This window comes from Mobula hypostoma, chromosome 20, assembly GCF_963921235.1.
Source record: "Mobula hypostoma chromosome 20, sMobHyp1.1, whole genome shotgun sequence".
Taxonomy (NCBI): Eukaryota; Metazoa; Chordata; class Chondrichthyes; order Myliobatiformes; family Myliobatidae; genus Mobula; species Mobula hypostoma.
In genome coordinates, this window is record NC_086116.1 from 16,098,470 (window position 1) to 16,110,652 (window position 12,183).

The 12,183-nt window shown below is 40.1% G+C and overlaps 1 protein-coding gene across 7 annotated transcripts in view; it reads right to left on the reverse strand.

Moving 5' to 3' along the window:
- Positions 1 to 12,183, reverse strand: part of LOC134359345 (non-muscle caldesmon-like) — a 247,289-nt gene that overhangs the window by 15,096 nt on the left and 220,010 nt on the right. For all 7 annotated transcript variants that reach the window (XM_063072464.1, XM_063072461.1, XM_063072467.1 and 4 more), the window contains 4 exons: positions 10,008 to 10,051; positions 9,829 to 9,910; positions 4,696 to 4,839; positions 2,776 to 2,871 (listed from right to left, as the gene is read on the reverse strand). In XM_063072464.1, coding sequence (XP_062928534.1) covers positions 2,776 to 2,871; positions 4,696 to 4,839; positions 9,829 to 9,910; positions 10,008 to 10,051 — 366 coding nt within the window. The remainder of the gene's footprint in view (positions 1 to 2,775; positions 2,872 to 4,695; positions 4,840 to 9,828; positions 9,911 to 10,007; positions 10,052 to 12,183) is intronic.

A 12,183-nucleotide genomic window follows, 5' to 3' on the forward strand; every position in this document is an offset into this window, starting at 1 on the left:
CTTCTCCACAGGCTTCACCTGACCTGCTGAGAGTTTCCTGCTCTTAAACAGATGCAGTTCCAGGGAATTTCAATGCAAATCGTTCCTGGATCCTGGATTAGGGTTAGGATCAGGTTATTACCCTCCAAGGGACCACAACCTTATCGTAGGGTTTGGAGGCTCGTGTGTCTCAGTTGCCCAGGAGCTATGCTGGCTGGAGTCAGGGCTTTGTGCTTTGGCTGTTGGTAGGGTCACCCATGCCAAACAGGTCAAAGGGCATAGAGGCCAGACTAAGAGTGGTCCACTGGTCCTTCAGGTTCATGGGTTCAGCTCAAGGCTAACAACCTCGACTGGTCAAACAAACTGTTTAGGAAACAGCAGTGAAAAGCCTTCTACGGTTGTGTGTGACGGTGTAATGATAGACAAGGACAGAGATGGAGGACCTTCATTGCTGCCCTAAACGCCAGCTGGCATAACGGGAAGTAAGTATGTAAGTAGGTTATTATGACACTACGCAAAACCTGTCTTTTATTCCTTCAGATCACAGCCCCCCGAACTCCTCCAAATCTCAAACAACACATGCAAAATGCTGGAGGAACTCAGCAAGTCAGACAGCATCTATGGGGGGAAATAAACAGTTGATGTTCTGTGCCAAGACTCTTCATCAGGACTGAGTCTCAGGCTGAAATGTTGACTGTTTATTTTCCTCCATAGATGCTGCCCGGCCTGCTGAATTCCTCCAGTGCTTTGTGTGCATTGCTCCAGATTTCTAGCATCTTCAGAATCTCTTGTCCCTCATAACCTCAGTACTGTTTCCCATGGTGTGATGTACAGGGAATGAAAGGAACTAAATCACATTAGAAAATGAGACAGACTCCACTCCAGTTGAATTTTCAGAGCAAAATCATCTGTAATGAAAGCTTTTACTTTTGTCTCTGAAAATGCATTTTTAGAAGCATAGAACTGGGAGTGAAATCAGAACAATATCTTCATATGACGAGCTGTGCAGAATTCTCTCAATACTCTAATGAAAAAGCAGTATAGCTCTTTCTGGTCAAACTTCAAAAGAGAAGCAAGTCCACAACCTTCTATCTGTCAGGCATCCTTCAGAACATGAATGAACGCAGTACTGGTAGAGTGCAAATGAAACATTCAATAAGGAACAAATTGCTTTTTATTCTGAAGTGTGACCTCAATTATTGAAGAAAAATGCAACAATATGCATCTAACTTCCAATGTAGCAAGTGAAATATGAATGTTACATGTATTATAAATTGCAACCTTCATTAGAAGATTCTGTTTCATATCCAGTTAAGTATTTTGGAAAAACATGTGATGATGAAGAGCCTCTTTGTAACTGATGCTGTAGATATTCATAATTTTAAAAACATTTCTTTAACTAATGTGGAAAGAATATAAACTTTTATTATATTGCAGTTTCATCGAGGTGAAGCCATCTATCAGACATTGAATTTTAGAGTTAGAAGTTTCTCCATTTTAGTCTATCTTTTATTTTCCCAACTTAACCAATTCATGCTACCTTTCCAAATTAATTAGGATGGAAATGAGCACACATGCATATTTGCAGACATGTTGCCAGTGTTCACTCCTGGCAGGCAGACTTACTAAAAACTCTGATCACATTATGCACCTCTGCTCTGACCACCACAATTTGACTCAGACCGTAGAATCACTTGGTCTTTGAAAAAACCTGAGTGTAGTGTTCAGCACAAGCTACTTAAGAGTCTAGTCTTAGCGTCATACAACACTAGAGCATAGAAACAGGTTATTCAGGCCACCTAGTCTGTGCTGAACAATTATTCTGCCTAGTCCATTGGCCTGCATCTGGATTATAGCCTTCCATACCCCTCTCATTCATGTACCTATCCAAGTTTTGCTTAAGAGTTGCAATCAAACCCATATTCACACTCACACCACCCTCTGAGTGAAGAAGTTCCCCCTCATTTTCCCCTTAAACATTTCATCTTTCACCCGTAACCTATGACCTCTAATTCTAGTCTCACCCAACCTTGGTTTAAAAAAAAGCCTTCTTTCATTTACCCTGTCTGCAACCCTCATAATTTTGTTTACCTCTATCAGATCTTCCTTTATTCCTCTACACTGTAAGAAATAAAGTACTAACCATATAATCTTTCCCTATACCTCAGGTCCTCAAATCCTAGCAACATCCTTGTAAAATTTCCTTGCACTCTTTCAATCTTATTGACCTATTTCTTGTAGGTCAGTGATCAAAATTGCATATAATACTCAAATTTAGGCCTCACTGACATTTTATACAACTGCAACATAAAGTCTCAACTCCATAACTTCAATATTTTGGTTTAGGAAGGGCAATTGCCAAAAGCTTTCTTTACAACCTTATCTAACTGTGATACCACTTTCAAAGAATTATGGATCTACATTCCCAGATCCCTCTGTTCTCGCACACTTCTCAGTGCCCTAACACTCTCCATGTAAGTCCTACCTTGGTTTGTCCTCCCAAAGTGTAACACTTCACACCTGTCTGCATTATATTCCATCTGCCATTTTTTCAGTTCATTTTTCCAGCTAGTTCAGATCCCACTCCAAGCTTTGATCGCCTTCATACTGTCTTCTACACCTCCAATCTTGGTGTCATCTGCAATTTTGATGATCTGATTTAACCTTTCCCTGTAACTTAGGTTCCGACAGCATCCTTGTAAATAAGAGTCCCAGTTCAACACGAATGGTCCAGAATCATCCCTGAGTAGGTGGCTCTGAGATAAGAGAAAGGCAGGGAAGAGGTGGGCAACTTACTGAGGGTTTGGATGCAGGTGATTTGTTTGTTTCAGGAGTTTTGGTGAGCCACTGGTTGATGCGACCGGCAACGCCAACTTTCAGACCCGCAACTTCCTACAAGGACAGCCACAAACAGAATCTGTGAAGCTTTTTGTGATTGCATGCAGGTTCCAGTCAGATCTAAAAGCTTGCCACCACAACATATCGTTAAAAAGATAATTTCACCAAAGTGGTTTTCCTGAAATACTCCCGGTAATTAAGATTCAGAACACATTAAGGGATGATGAATTTCTTTTTCAAGCAAAAGAAAGTGTTGTATAATGTACATCATACAAGAGATGCCATTGCTAAGAATTAAATAATTTTAAAAAATGGAGACTAAGTGTGAAATTGTCTTGGGGGTGTTGTCAGAATGTTAGCTGCCTCGCCCTTTGTAACAATCTAGAGTATAATTCAATTCTTAGCATTGTTACCCAGCCTGAACCATCTGCTGGTTATACTGGAAGAAGCCAAGCACAGTGTCTTAAAAGTACATGAACATACTTTACACAATTCTGGACACCAAGAATGGAAAGCCACCTCAGGAGATATTCCCCAGTATTTAAACATAATTGCAGCAACATTGTAAGGTGGTTAGAAAACTTGCAAAAGAATTGGAGGTAAAACATAAAAACAGTGAATTGCCGTCATCAAAGGCATCAGCACATAACATGTTTAGGAACTGCCCTGAAACAATTTCACTTTAAATACTTTGGAGTTGAGTACTTGTTTGTTTCAGTCTCAAGCACAATGTGTACTTATCATCTCAAGTACACTGCCTCATGAGAAAATTTAATTGAATTTTCAAAATGGAACTAAATAAATTTTTGAAAAACGGGGATAAATACGGAGGCATAAAAGGAAAAGATAGGGAGTGAGATTCTTTTATCACTTTCCTCTATAAAGCATCATTCTGCATTCCACATAGTTACATTTATTTATTCCTGTTAAAAACTAGGAGTGAATCTTCAAAAACATTTCACATTAAATATCTATAAATCAGATGTAATATCTGCATAGAGTTTACCTTTCTATCATAGACTCTTACTAAGCCTGCTGGGATAAGTTCCTGTAGTGAAAGATTTCACAGGGTTCTGTAAATATGCCTCCCAGATCAAAGGCTCCTGCTTAGAAATTTCACGGGTGGTTGAAGTGTTTAAGTGTGCTTTCTAATTCTGACATCACGAGGGGTTTTTAACTTGTAGTTAACAGTTTAGAATTAACTCCTGGGTATTTCAAGCAGTGTCAAACCATAATAATACTTTTTAAGTTGTGGTGGAGGCATTTTTGGATTTTCTCTATTTCACAGCAGTGGGCAAATCTGTTTTGGAATGACCATCTATTATGCCCAATACAATGAAAAGATTTTTTAAATAAAAAATGACGCTGTGACATCAAGCATACTTTGAATGTTTAACTCTTTAACCCAGAGGCGTTTTCCGTACGAAGCATCTTTGACATCTTTTGATCCATTTGACACAAATGGTTGGGCCCAGTTTATCACTATAATTAATATTTAAAAAGGAACAGAATATTATCTTTAAATTTTTGCCTGTTACCAATTCTAAAGCAATGAAAATTTTATTCAACCCAAAGAAAACTTTAATTAATCTGAATTTGTCAAAGAGGTAAAGAAGAACATCCAAGCATTCTTGAGGTGCAAGTTTGCTCTCCTCATGTACAAAACTGCGTGTCAAAACATACCCATGGGATAAAGAGTTTAAGAAATCAAAGGACACAAACCATATCAAGAACAAAAACAGCAGTGCAGTAAACCTGTGAGCAGTTTTATGCTAGTGTCAGCACATTGACTTGATGTAGTGTCATGCTGCAGACATACCTACATTTTATTTTCAGTTGATCTTATGAAGGCAGGAGGACCTCAAGGAGATACCTTACCTTGTTGGGTGTACCCTTATTAGCTGGGGAAGTAGAACTATAGACATCACCAGTTTCCCACATGCTCTTTATGTTCCGCACCCCTTCAGCTGTTAGTGGGAGATCTGAGGCTGAAGACTTGCCTCCCTTGGTTGACTTGGCGACCTACAAGGAGACTAAAGTGGTCAGAATCCTCTCAAAGCAAACTGGCTATGCAAGAGCACAAAGTAGCAGCTCAAAATACAATTTCAACCGGGAAAACATTGTCAGCTTCAGAAATGATAAAATACTCATCAATTCAAGGAGGATTTTTCTATTGCAATCGATTTGAAAGTTAATTCTACTAATGAGTGAGACTGAGTGCAAGTGAGGTTAATGTACTCTTGAGCACAAAGCCACTGATTCACGATGTGGAATGGTAGCATAACACTATAACAGTGCCAGCGATCAGTTTTCAATTCCTGCCGCTGTTTGTAAGGAGTTTGCACGGTCTCCCTATGAACACATGGGTTTTCTTAAGGTGTTCTGCTTTCCTCCCACATTCCAAAGGTGTAGAGGTTAGGGTCTCGGCCTGAAACGTCGACTGCGCCTCTTCCTATAGATGATGCTTGGCCTGCTGTGTTCACCAGCAACTTTGATGTGTGTTGCTTGAATTTCCAGCATCTGCAGAATTCCTGTTGTTTGAGATTAGGGTTAGTAAGTTGCGGGCATGCTCTTGTATGCTGCCCTTCAAGCTCATACTCAGACCGTTGTTGATGCAAAAGACACTTTTCCCTCTATGTTTAGCTATACGTGAGACAAGTAAAGCTAATCTTTCAATCTTTGATTGTTAATGCCTAAGATTAAGCTGTGGGCCACAGCCTGATCTCTGAGTTTGGGTAACGAGGACATACTGCTATAGCTGCACTTTACATCAGCAAAGCTGATTTTATATCTGTGGATTTTATTGCAGTAACAGCTTTGTAACCTCATTTATGCTATTCTCTGCCAATACATGATCTTACAATATTCCTTTCTCAATTGTCAGAACCCTTGACAGTAAATTCATTCTGAAAGTCATTATTCAAGATAATGCTGTTCCTATAATTATTTATTGAGAGCTAACAAGTGATATTTTGTATCACCTATTTCCTCTTAACTGATATATTCAGGAAGATAGGAGCTTGAGATTTGGATTTAACAATGTGGGAGTATCTTGATGCTCTGCAGTGATATAGGGATTATGTTAAACATGTTAGCAAGATACAGCTGTTCATAGAAACAAATGTCACCAAAATGTATGGCGACATTTGCAGGCTGCCCATCCTTAGGCCGTGTTGATTGTTAACATATTTCATTGCATATTTCAATATATATATGATAAACACACAGATCTGAACAACATACTCAAAATGCTGGAGGAACTTAGCAGGCCAGGCAGCATATACGGAAAAAGTTTTGGGCCGGCACCCTTTGGCAGGACTGGAGAAAAAAAGATGAGGAGTAGATTTAAAAGGTGGTGGAGGGGAGAGAGAAACACAAGGTGACAGGTGAAACTGGGAGTGGGAGGGATGAAGTAAATAGCTAGGAAGTTGATTGACGAAAGAGATACAGAGCTGGAGAGGATTCCTACCATGTTACTTGTAAAAACATCATCCCCTTCTCTCAATTCCTCCATCTCCACCATATCTGCTCTTGAGATGAGGATTTTCAATCCAGAATAAAGGAGATGTCCTCCTTTTTCAAAGAAAGGAGCTTCCTTCCTCCACCATCAATGCTGCCCTCAACCACATCTCTTCCATTTCACACGTCTGCTCTTACCACATCCTCCTGCCACCCTACCAGGGATAGGGTTCCTCTTGTCCTCACCTACCACCTCACCAGCCTCTGCATCCAGCACGTAATTTTCTGAAACTTCCGCCACCTCCAACGGGATCCCACCACCAAGCACGTTCTTCCTTCCCCACCCCCACTTCCTGCTTTCCACAGGGATCGCTCCCTACGCGACTCTCTGCCCACTGATCTCCCTCCTGCCACTTATCCTTGCAAGTGGAACAAGTGCTACACTTGCCCCAACATCTCCTCCCTCACTACCATTCAGGGTCCTAAACAGTCCGTCCATGTGAGGCGACACTTCATCTGTGAGTCTGCTGGGGTCACATACTGTGTCCAGTGCTCCTGGTATGGCCTTCTGTATATTGGTGAGACCCGGTGTAGACTGGGAAACTGCTTCAACAAGCATCTACGCTCCACCTGCTGAAGAAGCGGGGTCTCCCAGTGGCCACCAATTTTAATTCCACTTCCCATTCCGATAGGTCAACCCATGGCCTCCCCTACTGTCGCGATGAGGCCACACTCGGGTTGGAGGAACAACACCTTGTATACTGTCTGGCTAGCATGCAACCTGTTGGCATGAACATCGATTTCTCAAATTTCTAGTAATGCCCTCCCCCCCCCTCACCATTCCTCATGCCCTTTTCCCTCTCTCAACTCATCTCCTCGCCTGCCCATCACCTCCCTCTGGTAATTCTTCCCCCTTTTCTTTCTTCCATGGCCTTCTGTCCTCTCCTATCAGACTCCCCCTTCTCCAGCCCTGTATCTCTTTCACCGAAACGTCGACTGTACTGTTTTTTCACAGATGCTGCTTTGTTCCAGCATTTTGTGTGTGTTGCTTGGATTTGCAGCATCTGCAGATTTTCTCGTTTCTAAATGAATCTGAATCTGAAATATGGGACTTCCATGACCAAGGTGGTCAAAGAGCACAGTGAATGGGAACACCACCACCTGCAGATTCCTCTCCAAGTCATATTTCCTTATAAGCATTGTGAATCTTAAAAAAAAAGTTCATGTTAAATGTCTACAAATCAGGTTTAATAGCTGTAAATAATTTACCCATATGTATCTATTCTTACTAAGCCTGCTGGGATAAAACTCCTGTTGTGAAAGATTTCATGGGTTCTGTTAATATATCTCTCAGATCTTGCTAAGAAATATCACACACATTCGAAGAGTTTTAGTGTGCTTACTCATTCTAACATGATGAGAGAGTTTTAAATTGTGGTTAACAGTTCAGGAGTAACTTCTGGGTAGGTAAATAAATCATTATAATTCACAAACTTCAGACAGCACCTAGGGTCAGGATAGAACCTAGCCATTCAGCCTATGGAGTGTCAGGCATGCACAGGCAGGCACCTCCCAGTCTCCATCCAGCTAACAGGATTAACCCACCACTCATTTCTAAATCATCACCTGCAGCCTATTTAAACCCAGCTCTCATCCCCAATTCTTGTTCACTCATATGAATCAGCCAGCCTCAACCAGTTGTTCCTAGCCTTCAGATACCCTGTTAAGTATCTGCTTTCTCTATCTTGTGGCTTATTATTTTGCAGTTTATTAGTAAAATATTGTTTACTGTTAAGTCATCAGTGTTGCTCTGCATTTGGGTCAAGCCTTCTCTACAGTTCCAGACATGAAGTGTCTATATTGGCTCTTCAGAACAACCCCATTGTCCTGCATACTTTTCTGTAAACCGGTCACTTTTACTTGCCCTTCAGCTGCTCCAGTTCTATTGCCAGCCAGCTACACTAGGGGCAAAACAGTACAAACTGCTCCACTCTTCCACAAGTCTTTGGGAACTGAACAGAACCTGCAGAACTCAGGGAAAACCACATGGTCACAGGAAGAACACACAAGCCTCAGACAGCACCTAGGGTCAGGAGCTGGGAAGTAACAATAACACCTGTTGCACAGTATATTTAAAGCAGAGGTTGATAGGTTCTTGATTAGTAAGGGTATCAAAGAGGAAGAGGCAGGGCAATGTAGCTAGGAAGGATAATAAATGATTGAATGGTGGAACAAACTTGATGGGCTGAATGGCCTAGTTCTGCTCCTATATCTTATGGTTTTAACACCATGCCTATCCACTTGGAAACATATAACATTTATTATCACTAGGGCTTAAGTTCTGGAGCTCCTAATCTAGCACGTTCCCTTCACCATGAGGAGAACAGTGCTTCAATGTAGCTCAAGGCATTTACTGATCCTCAATAAACACTGAGTCACACACACACACAAAATGTTGGAGGAATTCAGCAGGTCAGGCAGCATTTATGGAGAGGGATAAAGAGTCAATGTTTTGGGCCATGACCTTTCATTGTCATGATGTCTTGAGAAATTCTTCTGAATGTTTAAATTTTTTCAAATCCCCAAAACTTTCTGCTAAGGAAAATTGGTACAGGTTGAGTTCCCCTTATCTGAAATTCTAAAATCTGAAAACTCTGAAATCCAATTTTTTTTTTGATTTCTGACATGCTGTCAAAAATGGAAAATTCTACACGGCACCGGGAAGGTTCCCAGGCGATGTGCAGATCTCTGCGCACCACAGACAGCTTTTAGAAGTAACCACACATGCATAATGAACAGCAGTTAATGAAAAATAGAAAATCACCACATGAAGCAAAAAATAAAGATCTTGGTCATGTATAGAAAGAGTAGATTCATCAGCATCGGAGTGAACATATGCCGCTTAACGGTATGCTGATCATGAAACAAGCAAAGATCTATCATGATGAACTGGAAATTCAAGGTAATTGTGAATATTCTGCAGGCTGGTTGAAGAAATTTAAGAAAAGGCACAGCATTGAATTTTTAAAGATTTAAAAAAATTTGAAGATAAAGCTTCTGTCTATCACAAAGCAGCAGAGAGATCCATTGATGAGTTTGTGAAGCTTGTCACCGATGAGAATCTAAGACCAGAACAAGCCTACAATGATGATTGTTTTTATACCTTACATAAAACCTAAAAAAAGGAAAATATAAATAATGTATTGTAATCTCTTAATCAAAGCAAGGCATCGTAAATGGAAGCTGAAAGTCTGCAGTTGTTTGTTGTTGTTCAACAGCTGATCCTGATGCTGCTGTGCTGCTTTTGTTACTGTGCACATATTATATTTTCATTAATCGTATGTAATTATTTTTATTGTTCGTACATATGTGTGATGAACAAGTATAAGACAAAGACTGCTTATTGGTACCACATGTACTCATAATAGGAAAGGATGGTAATCTCAAACTTTCATTATATATTCCAAAATCCAAAGCACCTCTAGTCTGAAGCACTTCTGCTAAGGAGAACTTAGCCTGTAATAACATTGAATAACTGTGCTGAACACTCACCTCAATTGCACTGGTATACTGCTCTAATTTACTGTCAATCTTGGAGACACCCAGTAGAGGGCGTGCAACCTTGGTGGTTGTGCTGCAAATACAATAAAGTTGACAGTGAACTTCACCCAAGTAAGAAAAAGTCCATTAAAAAAAATACATTGCTAATAGGGAGTTGATAAAGGCCTTACCTCCTTTTTGCCGATTTATTCAAAAAGTCTGCCCTTTCGCCAATCTGAAGTTAAAATAAAAATGGTTTAACATATTCACCAAATGAATTGGAAAGCAGAACAGCTGAGAATTAATTCACAGACAAAAGGCACTGCATTGTCCCTAACAAACTCACACCTGATCAGATTCAGCAAGAAATCAAACAGAAAGCATACAGAGGAATTGTTTACCTAAAGCTTTCATATCCACTTTGTGTCAATGTATTTGGAGAACGTTGATAAGGTGCACGTTGTACCTCCCCCAAACCACCAAAAGTAGGGCACCTTTTAAAGACCACTTAAAGAGCCCATATTTAGACGGAGATGTAACGTAAAGATTTTTACTCCTTGTGTATGTGAAGGATGTAAGAAGTAAAGTCAATTCAATAGTGGATCTGGGAGTAATTGGGAGCACAACTACTAAACAGTTTCCTCAGCACTAAAACATATTTTTAGAGTAATGAAGTATTGTATCTTCTCATCAGTTTCCATAATATATAATTTTAATGCCTCTGACTTTTTAAGCAGCAAACTAAAATACATCATAAAGGATGAATCAACAATCTGCTGTTGCCACACGGGAATGTCAAAAATGCAGGCTGAGAAAAATTTCACGACTTGGTGTGCCTGATGCAGTATTTTGTTTGATGGAGTGTTATTCTATTAATTCCAACATGCATCGATGTTAAATTACACTCTGACTCATCAATTCCAGTAGCAGAACATCACTGTTCACAGATTCCCATAAAGGAGTTAGAGTGAACGTGCACACAGGGAATGCCATTATGGTGCTGTACTTTTGCCTTTACCTCATGCTGGGATCAAGTGTAACCCCTCACTGTTAATCAGCCCCATCTTCACTACTTTCTTCCCCCAACTCTTGTTAGGTGATGTTCTGCCCTACCATTACCAAGTGAACAAATTTACTCCGATAAAGGAATCTCCACTCTTCAACCTTCCACCAAACACAGTTTCAGATTGCTACTCAAAGTCATTGAGACGCCCAAGTCTTTGTAGAAATGCGTCCACTTTTGGGTTGGATTTTCTCTATACTGCATCAGTTTGTGTGATGGTTGAATGTTGTTTTTAAAAATGTTTTGCTGTGAGAGGTCATTTAAATGTTTTTTTTCATGAATTCCATTTTGACTTTGTTTGTTTCTTGCTGCAGTTTGCAACGCTATGGCATTACAGTTAGCATGCACTTGTGATCTTTGCGGTTACATTCATCCCAGGGGGAAAAGGACAGAATATCTAATAACCTTGGATTTGCTTGTTTGTTTATTGTGTTTTTATTTCTTATATCTTAGGAACTGGCTGCAGAAATAGTAGATGCCTTGAATCTACAGTACCAAAATTCCCTAGATTCTGCCCAGTTTCCAGATGATTGGAAAGTGATGATATAACACCAATATTCGAGAAAGGAAAGAGACAGAAGCAGGAAACTATAGACCAGTTAGCCTGACATCTGTCCGTGGGAATTGCTATTAAGGAGTTAAAAGCAGTACATTTACAAAATCATAAGACAGTCAAGCAAAATCAATGTGGTTTCATGAAAGCGAGATCACAATTGACAAATTTATTAGAGTTCTTTGAGACTTGAACAAGTAGCACGGATAAAGGGAAACAAATATGAGGGGTGAATTTGGAATTCAGAAACCATTAGATAATGTGCAACATTAAAACTTACTGCACAAATGTACACTTGGGGATTATAAATAGCACAGCGAAGTGGCTAACTGACAGAATATAGTAAATCAGGATAAATAGATCATTTTTGGATTGACTCAGTGGGGACTCAGTTATGTATAATGTATAATTGTGATTGGTCAGGGCATGAAGGGATATGGGGAGATTGAGCCTGAGATGAAAGATGGATCAGTCATGATGAAATGGCGGAGCAGACTCAATGGGTCAAATAGCCTAATTCCACTCCTATTTCTTCTGGTCTTCTGGTCTTATAACGAAGACCTGGATGAAGGACCTGAGGTATTACAGACAGATTTGCTGGCAATTCGAAATTAGGTGGCCTTTCCGGTTGTGAGGCAGATACAAAGAACCTGCAAAGGGGTTTAAGGACAGGTTACTGGACAAGAAGTTTACAGGCAGAGTATAAGGTGGGAAAATGCAAGGTTAGAGGCTTGAATGAATAAATGCATTA